We start from the raw sequence: 24900 nt of genomic DNA on the forward strand, positions 1-24900 counted from the left end.
TCACATACTTCAAAAGAAATTAAAAATTTCCTTTATTAATAATATCCACATCTCCTAATTCATTTATACTGAGCCTCCTCAAGGAAGAGGAGGAAGAATTTATTTATAGCTTACAGTGCCCTGCTTCTCATCCTTATAGAGGTGTGCTGAGAGAACATGCATTTCCCAGCTCAATGGGGCTACCTGAGACCTCCTGCTCCTCTCCCACCTCACTGTCCCTTCTGTGCTGCCCCCTTCACCAGCACAGATCACAGCAACATCTCTTCTGTCCCTGTTCCTTCTTCTCCTCAACCAAGGGGAGAGACATGTAATAAAATGGCAGTGAGGCTGGGCACAGTGGCTCATGCCTGTAATCCCAGCACTTTGGGAGGCTAAGCCAGGAGGATCACTTGAGGTCAGGAGTTCAAGACCAGCCTGCCCAACATGGCAAGACCCCGTCTCTACTAATAATATAAAAATTAGTCAGGTGTAGTGGCAGGCACCTGTAGTCCCAGCTACTTGGGAAGCTGAGGCACAAGAATTGCTTGAACCTGGGAGGTGGAGGTTGCAGTGAGCTGACATTGTACCACTGTACTCTAGCCCAGGCAACAGAGTAAGATTCTCTAAAAAAAAAAAAAAAAAAAAAAAAAAGGCGTGTTGGTCTGTTGTGTGTTGCTGTAAAGGAACACCTGAGATTGGGTAATTCATAAAAAAAAAAAATGATTTGTTTGGCTTACAGTTCTAATAGCTGGAAGTTTGGGCATCTGGCAAGGGCCTCATGCTGCTTTGACTTGTGGTGGAGGGTGAAGGGAAGCCTGTGTGTGCAGAGATCACATGGAGAGAGAGGAAGCAGGAGTGGTGAGGTGTCAGGCTCTTTTTAACAACCAGCTTTCTTGGGGGATGAATAGGGCGAAAACTCACTCCCTGCCTCACCCCAGGGAGGGCATTAATCTATTCATGAGGGATCTGCTCTTATGACCCAAACACCTCTCCTTGGGCCCCACTTTCAATGCTGGGATCAAATGTCAGCATACAATTTGCGGGGACAAACATCGAGACTGTAGCAAGAGGGAAAAATAAAATGGGAAACTTCATTATCTTGGAGGCCACCTCTCCAGATTTGACTGCATCTACAGTCTGCCTGGTTTTGTTTGCCTTTCAGAGTCCCCAGGTTGTTGCCTTTTGTGCACTGTCCAGAGGTTTGGGCTGTATTCAGCGGGGGATAGGCTCTGGTGGGCTTTCCCCGATATAGTGGATCTGGAACTCTCTGAAGCTTTAAACTCCTCTGACACAACTCTGCCTTTCTTCATGGGTGTGCCTTAGTCAGCCTCCTCAAAACTGTGTAATGGAACCCCAGCCCCACTGGTCAGCAGTTGAAAGGTTCATCAGGACAAAAGAATATCACAGCATCATTCCAGCTACCTTTTGAGGCAAAATAATGCTCCCAGAATTATAGATCTCCATATTCCATTGTCAGCCAAAAATCATAGAATGACCTGATGTATTTTTGCTTCTCGTGTATTTGAATGCTAATTGTCCAGATCCGTGATCATTGATTGCACTAAAATTCATCTGGCCGAAATCATCAGTAAAGAGATTAATTGTACGCACTTCAGTTGTCCTATTTCCCCTTTGGCCTTTGGGTTCCTGCTACCCAAATTCTGAATTGAATGTGGCCTCTGTTTTGGGGCCAAGTGCTTTGCTTTTTTTCTTTTCTTTTCTTTCTTTCTTTCTTTACTTTAAATTCCGGGATACATGTATAGAATATGCAGGTTTGTTACATAGGTATACATGTGCCATATGGTGGTTTGCTGCACCCATCAACCCATTATCTAGGTTTTAAACCCTGCATGCATTAGGTATTTGTCCTAATGCTCTCCCTCCCCTTGCCCCCACCCTGCAGGCCCTGGTGTGTGATGTTCCCCTCTCTGTGTCCATGTGTTCTCATTGTTCAACTCCCACTTATAAGTGAGAACATGCGGTGTTTGGTTTTCTGTTCCTGTGTTAGTTTGCTGAGAATGATGGTTTCCAGCTTCATCCATGTCCCTGCAAAGGACATGAACTCATCCTTTTTTATGGCTGCATAGTATTCCATGGTGTATATGTGCCACATTGACTTTATCCAGTGTATCATTGATGGGTATTTGGGTTGGTCCCCTCCCTTTTCTCACTTTAGTTTTTCATTCCCAGCAGAATCCTAAAGCCTTTTTTTTCTAGCCCTGTGATATCAATCCTATTACAATGACTGCTGTTTCTGTCTCCTGTTTGAAATTCCTTAAGTTTGATTCCTGATTCTCGGAGATTTCCCCTTTGTCTTCCAACAGGGCTATTACCCTCGACATAGTTCTAAACTGGAAATGCTAAATACTGATGCTCCCAAGTGGCACAGTCAGTGAACATTTATATTTCCTTTGATATGTGCTTCTGCCAATGAGTGTTTCCTCATTCTCTAGAGATTTCCAGGCCTTAAGTAAATAATGAATTGCATTGCTTCAATGACAACCAAAATATCTGTTTGAACTTCTTAGGTTTCTCTGCTACTAAGATCTAACTGTAATGTTTTATTACCCTCCGCTGTTCCCAAGTCCTTTCAAACAGTCTCAAGCAAGTTTTTAAATTTTAACTTGCTTTTAAGAGGGTCCTGTCCTTCCTCCATGCTATGTAGTAACAGTAACTAAGGGCTATGGGTGTATTATTTCCTTCAGTCCTCATCATGACCACATGGTAAATACTTTTATTATTCCCCATTTTACAGATGAAGAAACTGAAGCACAGAGAGAAGTAGGTAACTTGTCTAAGATCCTGAAGCATTAAATTACAGAACTGATTCAGACCCCAGCAGGTGGACACCAGAACCCTACTTCTTATCTTACTGTGGAATATGGCTTCCAATTTTAAAATTAAGGCAGTACTTGACACTCTGTGCTGGATCTAAATATCTTACTTTTTAAAAAATCTCTCTGATTAAAGGACTGTTCATTCATTTTCCTGACAGATACCTCCTTGCTTTGTGAAAGTTTAGATGTGAGTCTAGTGAATGTGTTTATGTTCACTTGAATCCTGCCCATGTCTACAACTTGAGTTTCCAATGTAGGTCTCCCTAGGTCAGTTCAACAGGCTTGGTGGGCTCACCTCTCTCTTCCCTACACGATAATTCTGCACACTGTCTAGGCAGGGTTTCTTACTGCACCTGTCATTACTGTTTCACTGTCCTGCTCCTTAAAATTTTTCAATATATTCCTAAAATGCTGATTTTCCTGGTCTTTCCCTCTCAAATTTGTTCACATTTCCCATGGTCAACCTGGGATAAGTCTTACACTTACCAGGAAAGGTTATGTTCATAATCTATCTACTGCCTTCAGAGTTCAGCGATTGTCTCTCAATAGTTTTTTTGATTGCCATAGACAGAGGTAGTCTTGGAGAATATACAGAGGGAGGAGCTCCTGCCCTTCTCCTCTGACCTCCAGACCCTATTCCAGGGCTTGTCAAATTTAACATGCATTCTGGTCACCTGGGGGTCTTGTTAAGATGCAGTTTCTGATCTGGTAGCCTGGGGTGGGGTCAGAGAGCCTGCATTTCTAACAAGCTCCCAGATGATGCTGTTGCTGCTGGCCTGATTAATTAGGGTGCAGTTTGCTTTCCCCTATTGCTGCTGGTTCAGATGCAGATGCTGTGAGGTCTGGTGCTGTGCACACAGGGAGAAGTCTTGTTGCTCTGTTTGAATGGGTTCAGTTGCCATTGCCTTCTTTGGTTAGTGATGGTGAATTGGCTGCCATTTATTTTGATTTTCTACTTTTCTTGGCATTATATTTTCAGTTTTGTGCTTTCTCGTGTATGCCTTATAATGATGGCTTAGAAACTTTTGGTTTCCTCTTAATCTTTCTGCTGTTCAGGATTTGCTCAGCGATATTTCTCAGGTTTTGGCTTGTCTGTTTTGATCAACAGATTTGTTATGATTATTAGCCTTTAGTCTGAAATTCCTCTAGGAAAATTAACTTTATCTGAAACTCTTTAGCCCCTAACACGTTCTTTTCCTATTTTGGAGCAATTGCTGGTATAAGGCAGTATTTCTTAAATCTGTAACAATTGGATTATAACAGAACAGACTTAATGGAGAATATTCATTTTATTCTTTTTGTCATGTTAGATCACATTTTCTCTTCAGGCAAATGGTATTTCCTGTGTCTCTATATGAAAAACAGAGTAAGGGCCGGGTGTGGTGGCTGATGCCTGTAATCCCAGCACTCTGGGAGGCCGAGGCAGGCAGATCACTTGAGGTCAGGAGTTCGAGACCAGCCTGGCCAACATGGTGAAACCCTGTCTCTACTAAAAATACAAAAATCAGCCAGGCGTGGTGTCAGGTGCCTGTAATCCCAGTTACTTGGGAGGCTGAGGCAGGAGACTCACTTGAACCTGGAAGGCAGAGGTTGCAGTGAGCTGAGATCATGCCAGTGCACTCCAGCTTGGGGAACAAGAGTGAAGCTCCATCTCAAAAAAAAAAAAAAAAAAGAGGAAGAAAATCATGTAAGCATAGTATATTAATGCAAACTTCTTAGTAATAGTTCTACTAAAGAAAAGATCCAGAAACTCTCCAGAATCAAGAATGCCTGTACAGCTGGAGGCTTGGAAATTTCAGCCCCCTGGTGTCATTAACAGAACATTCCACCTCTACCCCACTGTGGCCTGTGTACAGCATGACACTCCACAGTGGGATCTGGTGACGGCCAAGGCAGTTTTATGTAACTATCCTTCAGAAGTATTCCCTATTATTTGCTTTCTTCTTTGTATTCCTTGCTCAGAAACCCTTTCAGCTTATGTGTATGGCACATTGGAAGTATCAGAAGCTTAGAGCCTTTTATGTGGAGAAATCCCCATCTCTTTATATCCTGTGAGGCAGGATAATGTAGAAGATGAGAGATGGGCCTCTGGGACAAGATGGCTGCCTTCCAGTCCTGTGACGCCCTTCGGTAGTCACATGACACGGGAACAATTCAAATTTTCTCTGGGCTTCAGTTATTCATCTGAAAATTTGAGATCATAAAGACACCTACTTTCTAGGTTTGTTTTGAGGGTTAAACAGAATAATCTGTGCAAAGACATAGGCCAATTCCTGGCACCTAGTATGGTTTTAATAAGAAATATTTATTGCCCAGCATAGTGGTACATGCCTGTGGTCTCAGCTGCTCGGGAGACTGAGGCAGGAGGATCAAGACCTTGAGCCCAGGAGTTCAAGACCAGCTAGACACAGTGAAACCTCATCTCTAAAAATAAAAAGAGAGACTGGGCGCAGTGGCTCACACCTGAATTCCCAGCGCTGAGGGAGGCTGAGGCAGGAGGAGTGCTGGGGGCCAGGAGTTCAAGACCAGTCTGGGCAACATAGTGAGACTCCATCTTTACAAAAAAAAAACAAAATAAAATAAAATAAAATCAGCCAGGCATGTTGGCATGTGCCTGTAGTCCCAGCTACTTGGGAAGCTGAGATGGGAGGATTGCTGGAGTCTGTGAATTAGAGATTACAGTGAGCTATGGTTATACCACTGCACATTCTGGGCTGGGCAGCAGAGTCTAAAAGAAGACAGAGGAGGAGGAGGAAGGAGGAAGGCGGAAAAGGAGGAGGAGAAGAAGGAAGAGGAGGATGAGGACTTACATATCAACTAAACATAATAAGATAAACATGAAATGTTCAAATATAAGTAGGTTTCTGCTGGTTTTGAACCTCAGTGTTCAAAACACTTATTAGATTATCTAGAAGTTTATCATCTAAAATAGGTAATGAAGCCATGGACACAAATTTTGGAATTTCTGGGTTATTCCTGAATTAACTGTTTACTGTTTAGTTTATGATTATAAAAATGTTTTATACATAGGAATTTATTTCCTTGGCTCCTACAATGTATATATGTATAGGAAGATGGAAAGAGTGTAAGTGTCATAGTCCTCCTTGGAAATAATTTTTGGCTGAGTGCAGTGGCTCATGCCTGTAATCCCAGCACTTTTTGGGAGGCTGAGACTGGTGGATCACCTGAGGTCAGGAGTTCTAGACCAGCCTGGCCAACATGGTGAAACCCATCTCTACTAAAAATACAAAAATTAGCCAGATGTGGTGGCAGGCACCTGTAGTCCCAGGTACTTAGGAGTCTGAGGCAGGAGAATCGCTTGAAACTGGGAGTTGGAGGTCTCATGGAGCCGAGATTGTGCCACTGAGTGACAAAGCAAGACTGTCTCAAAAAAAAAAAAAAAAAAAAAGATAATAATTTTTTACCCAGTGTTTTCAAAGCCATTGGGAAAAGTGACACTTGCTTTGAAACTGTTTCATAAATATTGTTGAGAAAATACAAAATATTATTTTTCTATATTATCACAATGCTATATGGTTTTTATTCTTGTATTTAATGATCAAGAAATAATAATAGACCAAGTTGTTACCATGGCAAAAATACAACAATGGAGGACTTTGAGCTGTGATCAGAAGTATTATGATTTTCTCTTCATTTTGAAAATGTATTATTCTTAAGCCTCATTTTAGCCACCAAAACATCTCAATGACAGTTTCTGTTAAATTTCCTTCTGCATTTAAAAGTATTTTCTAGAAAGTGTGTTGAAACCAAATGTCAGGCTTTTAGTACATTTTCCTACATGACAAGTCTTATCTTCAGTGAAACCCAACTTTTTGAAAAGTAAAGTAATAAAGTCAAATAATGTGTGTGTGGGTGAGGGAGGGAGCAGGGAGAAGACTTGGGTGTTAAAAAGCAACTAAAACACTTTTCATGGTTTAAGCCAAAGCAAGAGCAAAAATTCATCTTGTGGATATTCAGACAATTTGCGACTTGTTCTGTCTGGCTAGGAGGTACAAGAGAAACTAATAATAAATCTTTCTGTATATTTCACATTTTTAGCTTGAGCATATCGTGCTATTCTGCTCTCCTTTGTGCTGAATCTTACATGCTGCCCAAAGACTGCTTGTAGAGCTAATTTGAATAAATAGGCATTTATTATAAGACTGTCACTATTTTTCCATAATACTGTGGCACAACACAAAACCTCCCACATAAAGCAGGGTGAAAAGTAAGTGCTCGAAACTAAATGTGAGTGTTAGTGTGTTTATTAGAATTCTAATATCTTTTGTTGCACTTTGATGGAAGGCTTGTAGGAATTAGAGTTGGCTCTGGAGGATTTTATATAGATAACTGTAAAACCGAAAGGCATAATGAAATTCATGAGAATGTGATGGATTTAAAATTATAACCCTTGTATGTAAAAGGTAAATGTGATCTTTACTGGAATCACAGTTGGCTTTTTATGCCGTTGGTCAATCTTAAATATTTATTTTCAGACTTCATTTCTGGGCATAAACCACAAATCTGTTCATTCAACTGAGTTTTACGGTGTACCAGCTGTGCCAGGCACCGTTCTGAGCACATAAACAGTTTTGCCCTTGTGCCATTTATGTTCTAATGGGAGAAGATGGACCAAAACCATATTTATAGTAAATTAGTAATAAATAATAAAATCACTTGTATAGTTGTTAGAGGGCAATAAGTCTATGGAAGAAAGTAAAGTGGAATGGGATAAGGGGAATGAAGAGTTGGGGACATGGACAGGATAGATTTTGAATTGGGAGCTTGGTGGCCCCATTCTGAGCAAACTCTGAAGTAAGGCAGTTTCTCATGCCCCCGTCTACTTAGCCACGGAACACTCAGGGATGATTTTATTTTGACCTCTTAATTTTGTTGCACTCTTGTCATAGTTTTGAAGTAGAATAAGATGAGTATTTTAGTCAGTCTATATAAGCGTAGGGTAAATAGCTGCGTGGAAAAAATGGTGCTCTATCAATAAGCTTCCCGCTCCTTTTCACTTTTCTTTTGTTTTCCTTCCTTCCTTCTTTTCTTTTCTTTCTTTTCTTTCCTTTCCTTTTCCTCCCCCTCCCTCCCTTCCCCTCCCCGTCCCCCTCCCAATGTTGGCTCACTGCAACCTCTGCCTCCTGGGTTTGAGCCATTCTCCTGCTGGGATTATAGGCACCCCCCACCACACCTGGCTAATTTTTAAATTTTTAGTAGAGATGGAGTTTCACCATGTTGGCCAGGCTGGTCTGGAACTCCTGACCTCAGGCAGTTCGCCTGCCTCGGCCTCCCTGAGTGATAGGATTACACCCATCCGTATGCTTATTCTTTATGACTTTCATTTAAAAGATACACATTTACCACATTTCATTGATTTCAGTAATTATTTTCACAATAGTAATACTATATATTGCTGTTCAAGTAAATGTTTATTCATTCGCTCAGAATGTGCACTAACATGTAAATAAGTATAGAGTTGAAGGTTCAAAACACAACGCCTGAGAGCATGGCCATTAACAGTTTTTTTTTTTTTTTTTTTTGTCAGTATAAGAACATCATACCTGGTATTTCAAACCATTCTTTCAGTGCATGTATGGTTTTGGGTGTGCTTCTAGGCACTGATGTTATTGCCTCAAATCTTTTTCCACTTATTTAGCTTTGTTTTATTTTTTGTTTGTTTCTGTTTTGTTTTTTAGAGAGGATCTTGCTATGTTGCCTAGGCTGGACTCAAACTCCTGGCCTCAAGTGATCTTCCTGTCTCAGCCTCCCAAGTAACTGGGATTACAGGTGCAAACTGCTGCACCTGGCTTGTTTCTTTTTTGTTGTTTGTTTTTTTGTTTTTGTTTTTGTTTTTTTGGGTGGTATATGTCTGTATCAGATTCAAAAAAGTAGATTATTTGGGGGGACCATGTTTACAGAATGAAAAACTTGTATGCATCAACTATGAATTAATTTTGAAAGTATACTGTGCTAGCCTTCTAATCAAAATATATTTTTTGTTTTTTATACATAAACGTTTGTTACAAATCATAAACACCTAAACGTATTTGGGGAATAAAAAGAAAATCCGAAACAGAACAACGAAAATACCCTACATCTCATAATTACATTACATGAAATGAGGCAATAATGTCAACCAATTTCAAGATCGTTTGGGGAAAAGGTGTCATATATGTCTACCTTCTTCTATGTAAATTAAAGTTGAGAATTTGCTATCGATTTTTAACCTTTTTAAGATAAACATAAAAGAATCTTTGCATGTAGTTAACAGTGACTGTTTTCTTAAATTTAAAATCTTAAATAGAAATCGTATTAACATTTTATTGACACCTTAAATGGGCTACATTACTTTGGTTAAAATGAATGAAACTTTTTATAAAACCATGCAACACATTTGCTTACTTTCAATAAGGAGTTACTAATTAAATGCATAAAAAGGAATTTAAAATAGTATTATGCTTTTCTAATTATCTTAATTATCCAGTTGACACACATTTTTCCCAAGACCTTCACGTAATACAAATTGATACACACAGCTTTATTCTTCCTTTCCAACATGGTTTTATAAATTCTTATGAAATATTTTTTAGATGAAGCAGATAAATACTTACATTTCTGGTTTGGCTATAAACATTCTTTTCTTTTCAAAGCTAAGAGACACACCAATTTTAGTTCACTGCCTGAATTCCAGATTAATAAGCTCCAAAATCATTTTTGATGTGCCTTTTTGGCTTTTACTTACATATATCATCTTTGTGTTTGATTTTCCTCAGTCCTGAATTGAGAATCCTAACACACATGCCCAGTGTCTGTGGCCCAGGCCTGGTCTGCACATCATGCTCATTCAGTTTATATTAGACTTCTCAGAGATTCTGCACAGAGTGAGCTTTGAGATCACCAGATTTGACTTCTGCCACTTTTTGTAGCCTGCATCTCTGCCTATTCCAGGAGCATAATTACTCATCACGAAGTATGGATTGCGTGGACTGGGGATGAGAGAGTCTGTGAAGTTCCAATTCACAGCCATAAACAGACAGCAGAGCAACAGCTACCCGAGTTCATGTTTTATCGGCATGTTCTTTTCAAAAGATCATAGGTAGAGTGGAAAGAATGCAGACTTTTGAGTTAGACAGACAGGCTTTTGAGCACCAGCTAAGCCACATGCCAGATGTGTGACCTTTGGGAAATTACCTCACCTTTCATTGTCTCAGTGTTCTCATCTGTAAAATGAGGATAATGATACCTTTCTTGCAGGGATGTTTTGAGGATAAGTAACAGTGTATGTGAACCATGTCACACATGACTGTCATGTAAAAAGAACTCACTATGTCATCATCATAATTATGCCACAGCCTATTGTCTGTGATTTAAAGATGGGCTGTTTAGATTCTATTCTCTTCTTCACTTTATCATTAGCAAGCTCAGTTGAAAACGAACTATGGAGCGATCTACTTATATATGCCCGTGTAAGTATATTTCACCAATTGTGATAAAAATTTCTTTATCGAAGGGGTAAATGAAGCTATCCTATTGCAGAGGCATATGAATAAACCTAACTCAGTGTGCATCCCTAGATTGCTTGGAATGTAAATAGATTTTATATTCCAAATACAAACCAGGCAACTAAAAATGTTGTTAACTTAGGCCTAACCCTAGAAAGAGGATACAGGACAGGATTGTGCATCTGAGCTGTGGTCTTTTAAAGTCAAGGGGAGACTCTAGAACTCTCCAGTGGGGATGGCAGAATTGATCCAGGGGCCTGACTGGGAAAATGCTGTTTGTAGGCCCACTGGACAATTTTGCAGTAAGAATGATTGAAATTATGTCTCTATTTTTAACCTTTCTTGGGAGGATACTTCTGCCTTTGAAGATGATGACCTAGAATAACCTAATTTAGGGAAAATTTTCCAAATAAAGTCATTTGCCTGTGAATGTTCTTGGCACCCTACATGGGTGTATACTCCACAAGTGTGGGGTGAAGTGAGCTTGCTTGTAAGGGTTAGATTGTAAAGTTATCATATCACCTAGGCCCAAATTCGAATATAGTCAAAATTTAAGGATATCACATTGGAGGTGGCATATTTTTTTCCCACTAATTCAAATATACCTAGTTTTTTTTCCCTAGAGAGTTAATTTTTTTTTTTTTTTTGTAGTTAGGAAAGATTTTTAAGAATAAGAAAGGAAATGCTAGACTCTCACTTGGCAAAGTATCTCACACCCTAGCAATTACTCCAGAGCTGAGACCTTCTAAGGAAATGGTGAATTTACATCCCTTCCTGTAGTTCTAGTTGTCTTGAGGGGCAAGGCAGCCTGGGACACTATTTGCAATTTTTTTTTTTTTTCAGACGGAGTCTTACTCTGTCACCCAGGCTAGATCACAATGGCGCCATCTCAGCTCAGTGTAACCTCTGCCTCCCGGGTTCAAGCAGTTCTCCTGCCTCAGCCTCTCAAATAGCTGGGATTACAGGCATGTGCCACCATGCCCAGCTAATTTTTGTATTTTTAGTAGAGATGGGGTTATACCATGTTGACCAGGCTAGTCTTGAACTGCTGACCTCAGGTGATCCGCCTGTCTTGGCCTCCCAAAGTACTGGGATTACAGGCATGAGCCACCGGGCCTGGTGTCTATTTGCATTTTATAATAGTGTTTTGCTGTGTTTGCTTGTGTGTGTGCGTGTGTGTGAGCATATATAATTGGGTTTGTGTTATTTGTACTTAGAAGGTACCTTCATTGCAATACCACTTGTTTTCCTTGTGTTTTCTCTATTTATTTGAAAAAGTGAGTTTTAGAACTTACTCTCAATACTTTTTGAACCTTTAAAGTAGGTAAATATGTAAGCCCCTACATGGTGCCTGGCATATTATAGACAACCAATAAGCACTTATGTCTTTCGCCCTTTCCCTCAGAAGTCTCATCTGTCAATGCATTCTCAGGTTTTACCTCGATGTGAATACATTCACAATGGAACCCCAGCCCTGTCCTCTCTGTTACGTGGCAGCTCTTGTCTGAGTTTTGGGAGCAAGATTTTCTTTCTGTAAACTCACTGTACCTAGAGTAATCCATCACTTCCCCTTTTATCTTAAGATAAAGAGCCAAGTTCAAATGTGAGTTCCAGCCACTTCTATTGGTGAACTTGAGCATATTATCTAATCATCATATCCACACGTTCTAGGGGCAAATACTTTTTAACTTTCTCTCACACTCCTTTGGTTCATTCAACAAAGTTTCACCTGCATAATAGCATCATTATTGAGTATAATTTAAATAATCTAACTAGGGCCTTCAATTTGCCAACTAGGGAAGCCGTTGTTGAACAAGGCAGAAGGCATTCCTGCTTTCAGAGAACTCATGGTCTGTTAGACAATCAAGACAAGGAAGCAGGCAAGTACAATGTAGTGTGATAATTCCTTGGAAGTGGGAGTACAGGAAACACATGAACTCGGGAACCTAACCCAAATGTAGAGTGTCAGAGAATATTTCCTTAAGGTGCATCTGAGCTGAATCTTAAACAACAAGCGAGAATTAGTCAGGTGAGAAGACAGGATTGTGCATAGAAGAGCAAGTAGCATGTGATGAAGACCCAACACACAAGGAGAAGTGGCCATGTTTCAGGAAGCAGGAGAAATTTCATGGAGCTACAGCGTACAGTGCAAGGAAGGAGTGGCAAGAATTAAGATGAGAGATCATAGTAACTTGCATCATGCAATCTATATAAACCTGTAAAAGAATTTACATTTGACTGTGGACACAGGATAAGACAAGTGGGAGGTGCTGGTGAGAAGTTTTGGGGCCGTAAACCAGGATGGTGGAGAGAAGAGTGAACTACTGTGTGGGTTTTCTGCACTCTGGTTCAGGTGTGGGTATGGAGAGGGGCCAATGTATTGATCTTAGATGGGATGTTTCCTTGGCACGTGATAGGGTTTGGATCTGTGTCCCCACCCAAATTTCATGTTGAAATGTAATCCCCACTGTTGGAGGTGTGGCCCGGTGGGAAGCGATTAGATCATGGGGGTGGATTTTCCCCTTGGTACTGTGTCGTGATAGTGAGTTCTCACAAGATCTGGTTGTTTAAATGTGTGTAGCACTCCCCTCTTCTCCTTCCTCCTGCTCCCATTTGAGACACCTTACTCCCCCTTCACCTTCCGCCATGACTGTAAGTTTCCTAAGGTCTCCTCAGAAGCCAAGCAGAGGACAGAATCATGTTTCACATGCAGCCTGTGAAACTGTGGGCCAATTAAACCTCTTTTCCTTATAAATAACCCAGTCTCAGGTATTCTTTATAGCAGTGTGAGAACAGACTAATGTGTGATAAAAGGACAGTGTGTAAGAGAGTTGAAGATATTAGCAAAAGAGTGGAAGACACCATGGCCCATGGAAGTGGAGGTGTGAAGGGCTGTTAAATTAAGGGCTGGAGAAGAATTTAGAGTTAAGGGAAATGTGGAGCTTTTATTGTTGTTCTTGTTGTATTAAGGTAAGAGAGCCTTTATCAGTTTTAAGTGCTGATAGAAAGGAGCTAGAAGCAAGAGAAGTGAAGATTCAGGGAGAGAGATCTCTAAGAGAAGTTGTGATAGTATATGGCTGGAAGGAAGGATAAAGGCTGCTCTAGGATGGGCATTGTGGGCATTATTTTTGAGACAGTCTCACTCTGCTTCCCAGGCTGGAGTACAATGGCGTGATCATGGCTCACTAGAACTTCTGCTTCCTGGGTTCAAGCGATTCTTGTGCCTCAGGCTCTTGAGTAGCTGGGATTACAGGTGTGCACCACCATACCTGGCTAATTTTTGTATTTTTAGTAGAGACAAGGTTTGCAATGTTGGCCAGCTGGTCTCAAACTCCTGGCCTCAAGTGATCCACCCACCTTGGCTTCCCAAAGCACTGGGATTACAGGTATGAGGCACTTCCCTCAGCTCCATGTAAAGATTTTAATCTTTTTTGGAAGACCCACTGGAAACTACATATCCAAGAATGTCAAGCACGGATGCAACAGGACCAGAATTACTCCTGAAAAGACCTCTCTGGCTGCCAGGTGATGCTAGGTAATATGGAAGGGCAGCAGATGTAAGGCAGATAAAAGGCTGTTTCAGGACAGGAGGCAAAAGAGAGGTATTGTGGCAGCAGTGGCAATGGGGCAGCATAGATCTGATAGATCTGAAGAATGTTTAGGAGGTGAAATTGGCAGCCTTTGGTGGTTGATTCTAGGGATATACAAGAGAGAAGTGACCAGGAGGCTCCCAGGTATGGGTAGAGAGGAGCCTGGAGAAAATTGAAATTGCCATCATGGGGATCTAAGAAATCCAGCTGATAGTTTGCTGAGAATGATGGTTTCCAGCTTCATCCATGTCCCTACAAAGGACATGAACTCATCATTTTTTATGGCTGCATAGTATTCCATGGTGTATATGTACCACATTTTCTTAATCCAGTCTCTCATTGTTGGACATTTGGGTTGGTTCCAAGTCTTTGCTATTGTGAATAGTGCCGCAATAAACATACGTGTGCATGTGTCTTTATAGCAGCATGATTTATAATCCTTTGGGTATATACCCAGTAATGGGATGGCTGGGTCATGGCACATGTATACATATGTAACAAACCTGCACGTTGTGCACATGTACCCTAAAACTTAAAGTATAATAATAATAATAATAAAAAGAAATCCAGCTGATAAGGAAAACACAAAATGGTTGCTGGAGCACTTGAAGGTCCTGGTTTATGCATGGAGACCAGGAATGCATGATGTTATTGCTGTCCAGGGGCTGCATGGGTTTTCTGCACTCAGTAGCTCAGCAGTGGGTATGGAGAGAGGCCACTGTGTTGGTCTTAGATGGGAGGTTTCATTGGCAAGTGCGATAAAGGACAAGTGTAAGAGAGATGAAGACATTAACAAAATCGTAGAAGTGAAAGGCTATGAGATTACAGAGAAAGAGAAATAAAGGCACTAGAGGTCCTTATATGACCATAGGTGTGGGAAGAATAACTGAATGAGTGATCCAAGAAGATCAGAAAATGATGCCATACTGGGAATTTAGTATTTTCGTAGTGAATCAGCTCCTAGTGATGGCAAAGACCAGGCGTGCCATGTCATGGTTGAAGTGGAGAGGGAGGTCACCAGAGATCAGGAAGTCCAAGGCTGCATTTGGAAGCGATTTCTACATGGATATTGATGTCACCCAAGATGATGGCAGGATTTGGGGTGCAGGGAATGACAAGGGTCAGGTGCTAAAGTTATAGAGAGTGGTTTCCACAGGGGCAGGACTGCCCACTGGGGTGCATTATGGACATTGTTAGGGAACTTTTTTTGATGTCAAAATGGCTGATGGGTAGAGGGATGTAGACTTGACCCTTCTATAGAACAAAGATCTGACTGCATCCCACATGACTTCAACATGCCATGCTAGACATTCAAGGACTGAGTAGATGATGCAGCATATGGTGGGGTTTCTAGAAAAGCAAACTGTCTGGCACACTGAAGCACTGTCTCATCTCACATACTATTCTTTAATTTATTTTATTTTTGAGACAGAGTCTCACTCTGTCACCCAAGCTGGAGTGCAGTGGTGCAGTCTTGGCTTACTGCAACCTCCGCCTCCCTGGTTCAAGTAATTCTCCTGCCTCAGCCTCCCAAGTAGCTGGGACTGCAGGTGCCTGCCACCACGACTGGCTAATTTTTGTATTTTTAGTAGAGACAAGGTTTCACCATGTTGGCCAGGTTGGTCTCAAACTCCCGACCTCAAATGATCTGCCTATCTCGGCCTCCCAGAGTGTTGGGATTATATGTGTGAGCCACCGCACCAGGCCCCATATACTACTCTTGGGTAAGCCCAAGTCATTTGTATTGTTTTCTTCACTTCGATAGCCTTGACATGCTATCCTTAGGTGTTTCCCTCTTTCCTTATCATATTCAAGGAAGTCTCATCTGTGGTTTCTATCCAAATGCTAGTTCTTATTCCTGGATTTACAGGTACCACTGGGCTTTTGTTTTCCTGTTCTTTCTTGTGCAGAGTAGCTCCTGATCTTTCAAATCCAAACTTATTTATTATAAGTAGGTGCAAACATCTGACTTGGTTAGGTTTTCTGCTCTAGTCATGCCAAGCATTTACATATTGAAATACATATTGCTTTATTATAAATTATTTTTTCTCCTTTCATATATTATTTTTAGTTAGGTCAATGTATTAATTTGGAAGGGAGAATTATGTCGATAAGTTAGTTATATTAGCAATTAATTCCATTTCAGGATATAAATGCGGTATTATGGCATATTTATTATAAGAGGGAGAATTGAGAGTTGCTGTCTTACAGAAAAGGGAAACTTGCCAGAGAATTGATACTGGACAGCAGTGTGGAGAAAGGTTGAAGGTGGTAGTGAATGACCACCTGGGGACAGGTGTTTTTATACAAGGGTCAGGGACCTAGAAATGGCATTAGAGCAAGAACAGCACAGTCCCCAACTTCCCCCTCTTCATCTTTGCTCATCCTTTTCCCTCCACCTGGGATACCCACCCTACTTCTCTTTACACCTGCATGTTCTCCGTTGTATGGTGTAAAACCTTATTCTTTCAAAGCCACCTGTGACCTCCTCAAGGTGGAAGAAGACACAGGCAAGGCAGTGAACAGTCAAGTACCTGGACACTGTGCACGCGTTCTCAGTTCTCATTCATTCCGCCCAAGGAGGAGAGGGAACAGGCATACTTGTAGAATTAAAATGAAATCTAATTATGCCCCTGGCTTTCCCTTCCAGTATCACCAGGTGAGGGCATAGCAGATGGGAAGAGACGGGACTCTACCTGAGGGCAATGTGGTCCTGTAGCTTGTGTCACCCACTGAACCACACCATCCTTAAATGGACCCTGATGACAGCATTGTGAGAAGCTTTTAGTTGGAAAGCAATGCTGGAAAGGGGGGACTTATGCCTGTCTAACTTTTGATTTCAGACTCATATTTGAAACTGCTCTTTGTTTTTTGTTTTTCTGGCCCCAGACTCGTAATTAACCAGTGACTTTCTTTAAGATCAGAGTCCATTTATCATCTTTTGTTGTCCACAGAATCTACTGTATGTCTTGCTCCTTATAGGTGTCCAGTGTGTATACATTGATTGAGTAAAGTGTGTAAGGTCTATGCAAGTTTTCAAATGCTTAAGGAAGTCTATAGTGCAGGAAATGGTCTCAGCACATGTAAATGTGCTGATTGTTTAGCAGATGTAAAATGCGTAACTGAATTTGCATCCCAAATGAAGTCAGGGTGAAAGGTTTTGTTTTATTAACACTTAAAAACATTTAAAATTGACATTATCACTATCTGCATTATGCAGTTGAATTTTCTTAGGTAGACATGTTTTTAGGCTCTTGTGGGTAGTTTATTATTTGGTAATACTTACTCTTTTTTTTTTTTTTGGGGGAAGGAGTCTCGCTCTGTTGCCCAGGCTGGAGTGCAGTGGCGCGATCTCGACTCACTGCAAGCTCCACCTCCTGGGTTCACGCCATTCTCCTGCCTCAGCCTCCCAAGTAGCTCGGACTACAGGCGCCCGCCACCAAGCCCAGCTAATTTTTTTTGTATTTTTAGTAGAGACGGGGTTTCACCGTGTTAGCCAGAACCGTCTCGATCTCCTGACCTCGTGATCTGCCCACCTCGGCCTCCCAAAGTGCTGGGATTACAGGCATGAGCCACCGCACCCAGCCTAAATACTCTAGAATATATTTCGTTTAAACATAAATCTTTCTATCCTTTTTGAGGAAAAGGTGAGGATTTCAATTGAAAAAGTAAAAAAGCAACAAAAGAAATCTAGCATTTTCTTAAGTTCAAGTTAACGGAAAATAATCTCTTTACTTAGGATGCAAAGCTGGATCCATGTTTTCAGTCTGTCTTAGAGACTCATGTCAGTTACAGAAATGTTTATGTGGTGTTTTGTCCGATAGTGAATTTCTGTTACCCTGTTTTTCAGGTCCTGTGGGAGTAGGGCTGAATGAACTGAAACGAAAGCTGCTGATCAGTGACACCCAGCACTATGGCGTGACAGTGCCCCGTGAGTTCTGTGCTATTCAGTGTTCCTATGACTACACTTACAATAATTTTAAATTTTTAAAAAATTACTTAAAAAAATTTTTAACTTGTTTTTAAAAATTTTTTGGGTACATGGTAGGTGTATATATTTATGGGGTACATTTTTTTTTTTTTTTTGAGGCAGAGTCTCACTCTGTTGCCAGGCTGGAGTGCAGTGGCGCAATCTCAGCTCGCTGCAACCTCTGCCTCTTGGGTTCAAGCGATTCTGCCACAGCCTCCCGAGTAGCTGGGAGTACAGGAGGCACGTGCCACCACACTCAGCTTATTTTTTGTACTTTTAGTAGAGACAGGGTTTCACTATGTTGGCCAGGATGGTCTTGATCTCTTGACCTCGTGATCCACCTGCCTCTGCCTCCGAAAGTGCTGGGATTACAGGTGTGAACCACCGCACCTGGCCAAGATGTTTTGATACAGGCATGGAATGCTGAAATAAGCACATCATGGAGAATGCGGTATCCATTCCCTCAAGCATTTATCCTTTAAGTTACAAACAATCCAGTTACATTCGTGATTTTAAAATATACAATTAAGTTGTTGTTGACTATAGTGACCCTGTTGTGCTATCAAATAGGTCTTCTTCATTCTTTGTAACTATTTTCTTTTTGTACTCATTAATAATGATTGCTTAATACTTACCAAGCACGTATGGTATTAAGCACTGTTCTGAGCACTCACTCATCTAGACCTCCCAGCTGCCCCAAGAAGTATATAGTGACATTGTCCCCATGTTACAGAGGAGGAAACCAAGGCAAAAGTGGTTAAAGGATTTGCCCTAAATTACACAGATTTTTGGCAGAATATTTGTTAATCACAGCTTCCCTACTCTTAGGTTTTTATGGTGGATTTTAGTACACATATGACATCAAATTATTACTTACAAATTTTCTTCTAAATAAAAGTCTAACAATTCTGTTTCCTAAAATAAGTGCTAATGTTTTCCAGAGTTTTTCACCAGCTTTAAGATTAGAAGAATCAAATCACAGAGAGCTGAAGGAGACTTATTATATTATAAACTTTTCTTAATTGCTTTTTATATGTAGTAATTGGCAGATGGTGTTAAATGGGCTTTTCGTGGCTATATAGTTTAAATATGGTAAGCTTCTTTTCAGTACGCAGAATTAGATTTATTTTTATAAAAGTAGTTTTCATAGGCATTCTTACAAATAAAATGTGATGCTTGAAACATTTTGATCTGCAGAATAAAGGCCATTTGACTACTTAATATGTTGATATTAGAAAGCTGTCTAAAAGGCTAAATTGAAATGTTGGCTTTTTCAAGCGGTTTTAGTACCGTTTTAAAAAATTTACTTGTATATTGCCCTTAGTGATGTTCTCTAGTTTTGGAAGAGTTCAACTTTATTTTAAAATTACAGTTTTCTGTGACCTCAAGTTCCTTCTTTTTACTACATTTTTCCAAATTATTGTTTGTAGTCATTTTCAGTCGTAAGTTATAGGACTGCTGCTTCTACCAACAGAGATGAAAGTTAATGAAAATGTGGAGCTAGACAGTTTTTTGCCTGTAATTATTCATATCTCTTACAAAAGCTGAATTACAACATATAAGTTGTTAGAAAATTTTACAAAATAATTTTTAAGCTTACAGGGGAGCAGTTATAGAAGAGACCTAGAAGATGCAAAAACAGATTACAAAGAAAAAAAAATTTTTAAACTTCCTACTGTGTATTCATCTCCTTTGTTTGTCTTAATTTTTTTAGTCTTCCCAGTCAAGTATAAGATGGTTGATATTATCTCTATTTCACAGAGAAGGAGATAGGGATAGAGAGGATATGTTGACTTGAGTTCCATAGATGATGGGTGCACTTGGATTCAAAACCAGGTTTTTTTCATACCAGTTCTCATGTTCTTCCTCCTATATTAACACTAGCAATCCTTTAAAACTGCAGACTATCTTTGTTGTATTCCAGTAAGTAGTCAAAACTGACTTCCTTTGAAGATGAGAAATATCCATAAGCCAATCTATCCCATGTAACTCCCTATGAGAGATGTGATATTACCGAAGGACCTAGGGCAACAAACACACTTTAGCCTCAATTTGCCCAGCTGTTTAAATGTTTGCCTCAGAAGTTGTAATAGAAGTTGACAATACTACAGAAAGGTTGTGGGACTGGGACTCTCCAGGGAAATCCCCAAAGTAGTTATTTTTCACTCTGATTTAGACAGATGTCAATGTCAAAAGATCTTCATATAGTAATGTTTCACCGGCTTGCCTGATGATAAGAATCTCATGGAGTTCTATAAAAAGATATGCCCAAGTATCTGTATTTATAGCATGTTTGGAAAATACTGCATCCAACCAGGGTGATTTAATTCATTAAAGAAGAATATATTTTAAGAGTAATTTTAGAATTTCAGATAGTTTTGCTTTGTAAAATACTTTGGGCAGAGTCTATTGGAGAAAAATGATTGCTTTGCTTATACCACCTGTATTGTTTGATGTTTATTTCCATAATTCTCTTTTTGAAAGCATGTATTACATATCCACCAGAAAAAGTTATGGAGCAAAGGAACTCCTGCACATTGCTGGTGGGAATGTAAATTAACACAGTCATTTTGGAAAACTAAGTAGCAGTATCCACTAAAGCTGAGCAAACACATACCCTTGACCCAGTAATTCCGCTCCTACTGCACACCCAATGGAAATGCATACGTACATTCACCAAAAGACACGTACTGAGATATTCTTAGCCATTATTCATAAATGCTCAGAACTGGAAACTACCCAAATGCTTATCACTTGAATGAATAGGTAGAATGGAGAAGTATAGTACATGCATACAATGGAACACTGTAATACAGTGAGAATGAACAATCTGCAACTACATGCAACAAAAAGAATGAATCCTGCAAATGTGTTGAACAAAAGGAGGCAGATACAAGAGAAAGAATGAGACAGTATGATTTCATTTTTATAATTGCAATAAAGGCAACATTCATGTGTGCTGTTAGAAATCTCAAGGAGTTGGGTTAGAACAGGAACCCAAGAGGTGATTCTGGAGTGCTAGCAATTTTCTGCTTCTTGTTAGAGTGCTGACTACATAGGGGTGTTAAACCTGTGAAAAGGAAGGAAGATATATACACTTTTATGTGTATATAAGAGTTATTGTATCATACTCAGGCTTTTAAATGTTAAAAAGAAATAATAGTTTATTAACTGTAGTTTGCTGATTTTCTGGTTTTCCTAAAATGCTATAGTTATGTAAATATTTCAAGAGGAAGTTGGGTGATTTTACATGGGACCTGTCTGTACTATTTTTGTAACTACTTGCAAATTTGTAATTACCTTAATTTTTAAAAATTATTTAAATGGATGCCAAATCAGGTACTCGAGCTAAAATGGCTGAATGAGCTATATGAAATGTTTAAAAATTATCCATGTAATAATATTAAACATTCAAAGTTGCTTTTCAAGAAAGTGGTGGCTGAAACCTTTGTTTTCTTCCTTTTGCTCCTCTGTGGGAAGTTTCTTATTGATTGATTGATTGTAGAGGTGGAGTCTCACTACACTGCCCAGGCTAATTTCAAACTCCTGGCCTCAGGTGATCCTCCTGCCTCAGCCTCCCAAAGTGCTGAGATTACAGGTGTGAGCCACCATGCCCAGCCTGTGGGAAATTTCCTCCTTGAAAAGCAACATCAACATTGTTTTAAGGCTATATAGGTTATCATCAGTAAATCTGAATGACTATTAATACAACCAGTCCAAAGGGTCTCTTGTGCGTTAAATTAAAATAAAATAGGTAACAAAAAATATTACAGTAGACATCAAATACTTGATGGATTCCAAAATCTGTGTAGTCTAGAATTTGGGCATTCTTAGTCAACCACATCTATTAATCACTTTCTGTGGTTCTCAGAAAGATGTATATTGCAGTTTTTGTGTTTTTGTAGGTTTTAAAGCATCCATGTTCTAGACAACTTCTTTGTCCATAGGATACTTCACTTGAATTTTCTTAAAAAAAAAAAAAAAAACAGGTGTTATAACTAGGGTACCAGTTTAAATTTTTTTTCCTATCTCCCCAGGACAGCTATTTTGGGATATTTTGGGGAAGTGGGAAGAGGGCTCCTATTTTGTTTTCTATTTTGCCTTAACTGGTGTACACAGTGAGTTTTCAGTGAGCTGTGATGGAGTCGTGCCTGCCTTGTGGTTAATATGCACATCTTTCCCTTGGAATCTCCTTCTCATAAGAATTTCAGATCTCTTATTCAGTATTCCTTGTTGTGAATTAGTTCATGAGGTTCCTGTGGAACTCATTACAATTAGGCAGTGACATTCTTTGTCAGTAAAATAACATCAGACCTAGGTAATTCAGGTTGATTATGATAAGCAAACAATTTGGTTGTAGACACATTACCTTTTAAATGCATGTGGCAATGTCATAAATGTCTTGTTCAATTACCCCTCGATGGGGTTCTAAAAATATTTTAACCCTGATGTGGGATGCCGTGTGTCAGGGAAGTGATCTTTCAACCATGTGTTGCAGATTTTCAACCAAAGTGTCCTGCCGTCATAATTGAATAAAGACAATCTCTTCTCTGTCCGTAAGAAAGAAATCAGTGCACAGAAAATTCTCAATTTTGATTTTCAACAATACTTTTTACTTAGGCTTACTATTTCCTGAAGGAACACTAGCAAATAGCAACAACACAACTGATTAAGTAATGAATAAATATTAAGCCTAAACTCCAAAGCAGGGCATTATACTAATTTTAATATATCTCATGTTCTTGGATATTAATTGTGTTATATACACTCAGTAGGGTATTTTTCTGCTGTAAAACTTTAGTCTTTCTGATAGAATACAATGTACCAGTTTAGAATACGGTGCACTAGTACTTCATGCTGTTCCAGTAAAGAGTGTGACATTTCATTTTAAAGACTAGCACTACCTCTTGGTGCACCACCTGCAGAACAGGTATAAAAAACTGTTTCAAGAGATCTGAGCATTGTATTAAAATATTCTTGCTAACTAAATAAAAGGGAACTAAACTTCAGGATATAATTTAAATTAGTTGGATTTTATAAATTAATTACTTTTTCTATTCTTGTTCTATATTACCTTTCCCCCACTTCTCAGATTCTTTTTTATAACATCAAGATGTAATTGGAATAAACTGCACATATTTAAAATGTACAATTACATCAGTTTTAGCATCTGTGTACACACATGAAAACATCAGCAGTCAACGTAATGAATGTTCCCATCTCAAAAAATGTCCTTGTGCCCTTGGTAATTCAGCCTTCCACCCTGTTCCCAGGCAACCACTGATCTGCATTCTGTCACAATAGATTATTTGGAATGATTTAGTATGTTATCTAAATAGGATTATACAGTATGCATCCACTTTTTTCCTTGCCAGACTTTTTCCACTCAGCATAATGAATGTAAGATTCACCCATGTTGTTTCCTACATCAATAATTCATTCTTTTTCATCCCTTTGCATGCTGAATAGCATTCCATTGTATAGAAATACTACAATTTGTCTATCCATGCACCTGTTAATGAGTATTTAGGGGTTTCTTCCTCTACCCCCATTTTTGGCTATTATAAATAAAGTTATTACAAGGTTTTTGTACAAGTCTTTTGACAAATATGTTTTTGTTTGTCTTGGCCAAATAAGTAGGAGTGGAATGGTGAGGCCATATGGTTTAATTTTTTGAGAAACTACTAAACTGATGTCCAAAGTGGTTATACCATCTTATAAACCTCCAGTAGTGTATGTGAGTTCCAGGTGCTCTACATCCTTGCCGACACTTGGTGTAGTCAGTCTTCTAAATTTTTGTCAATGTAGTAAATATGTAGTGGTATCTCATACTTCAGTTTGCATTAACTAATGACTAGCGTAATTTTATGCAGCAGTCCCCAACCTTTTTGGCATCAGGGACCAGTTTCACAGAGTCACAGAAGACAATTTTTCCACAGACAGGGCAGGAGGGGATGGTATCAGGATGAAACTGTTCCACCTCAGATCATCAGGCATTAGATTCTCATAAGAAGTGCCTAATCTAGGTCTCTCACACGTGCAGTCCACAATTTGGTTCGTGCTCCTAATGCCGCTGCTGATCTGACAGGAGGAGGAGCTCAGGTGGTAATGCTCCTTTGCCTGCCCGCCTCTCACCTTCTGTGTGGCCTGGTTCCTAACAGGCCACAGACTGGTGTGGCCTGGGGATTGGGGACCCCCGATCTTCTTTGGTAAAGTTTGTGTTTCAAATCTTTTGACTTTTTTTTTTGAGACAGAGTCTTGCTGTGTCGCCCAGGCTGAAGTGCAGTGGTGTGATCTTGGCTCACTCCAACCTCCACCTCCTGGGTTCAAGTGATTCTCCCACCTCAGCCTCCCGAGTAGCTGGGATTACAGGTGTGTGTGCCACCATGCCTGGCTAATTTTTATATTTATAGTAGAGGTGGGGTTTCACCATATTGGCCAGGCTGGTTTCGAGCTCCTGGCCTCAAGTGATCCACCTGCCTCAGCCTCCCAAAGTGTGGGATTACAGGTGTGAGGCACCGTGCCTGGCCCAGTTTTAAAAAGTGGACTGTTTGTCTCGTTACTGAGTTTTGAGAGTTCTTTACATACTGTTGGATACATGTCCTTCATCTGATAAATGTGTTACCCATATTTTCTTCCAGTCTGTGGCTGACCTTTTCATTTTTTTTAATGGTGTCTTTTAAAAAGCAAAAGTGTTTAATTTTGATGAAATCTAATTTATCATTTTTTCTTTTATGTTTTATAATTTTTCTGTTCTATGTAAAAGTTCTTTGCTATCTCGAGGTTTCAAAGACATTCTCCTGTTTTCTTCTGGAAGTTTTACCGTTTTAGGTTTTACATTTAGGTCTTGACCCATTTCAAGTTATTTTTCGTGTTGTTACTTAGCAAACTTGCCTTGCTCCTGATCTCAGGGGAAGACAGCTCCATCTTTTACCATTAATATAACGTTGGCTTTATCAGTTTGAGGACATTCCTGTTACTCCTAGTTTGCTGAGACTGTTGTGAATGGTGTTGAAGTT

The 24900-nt window shown here is 39.7% G+C and overlaps 1 protein-coding gene across 4 annotated transcripts in view; it reads left to right on the plus strand.

Annotated features, from left to right (window-relative positions):
• Positions 1-24900, plus strand: part of MPP7 (membrane palmitoylated protein 7) — a 268278-nt gene that overhangs the window by 219265 nt on the left and 24113 nt on the right. For all 4 annotated transcript variants that reach the window (XR_004026705.1, XM_030798162.1, XM_030798160.1 and 1 more), the window contains one exon: positions 17762-17842. Coding sequence is in view for 3 of the 4 variants with exons in the window: in XM_030798162.1 (XP_030654022.1) it covers positions 17762-17842 (81 nt within the window). In the remaining variant the exon portion in view is untranslated. The remainder of the gene's footprint in view (positions 1-17761; positions 17843-24900) is intronic.

This window comes from Nomascus leucogenys, chromosome 18, assembly GCF_006542625.1.
Source record: "Nomascus leucogenys isolate Asia chromosome 18, Asia_NLE_v1, whole genome shotgun sequence".
Classification (NCBI taxonomy): Eukaryota; Metazoa; Chordata; class Mammalia; order Primates; family Hylobatidae; genus Nomascus; species Nomascus leucogenys.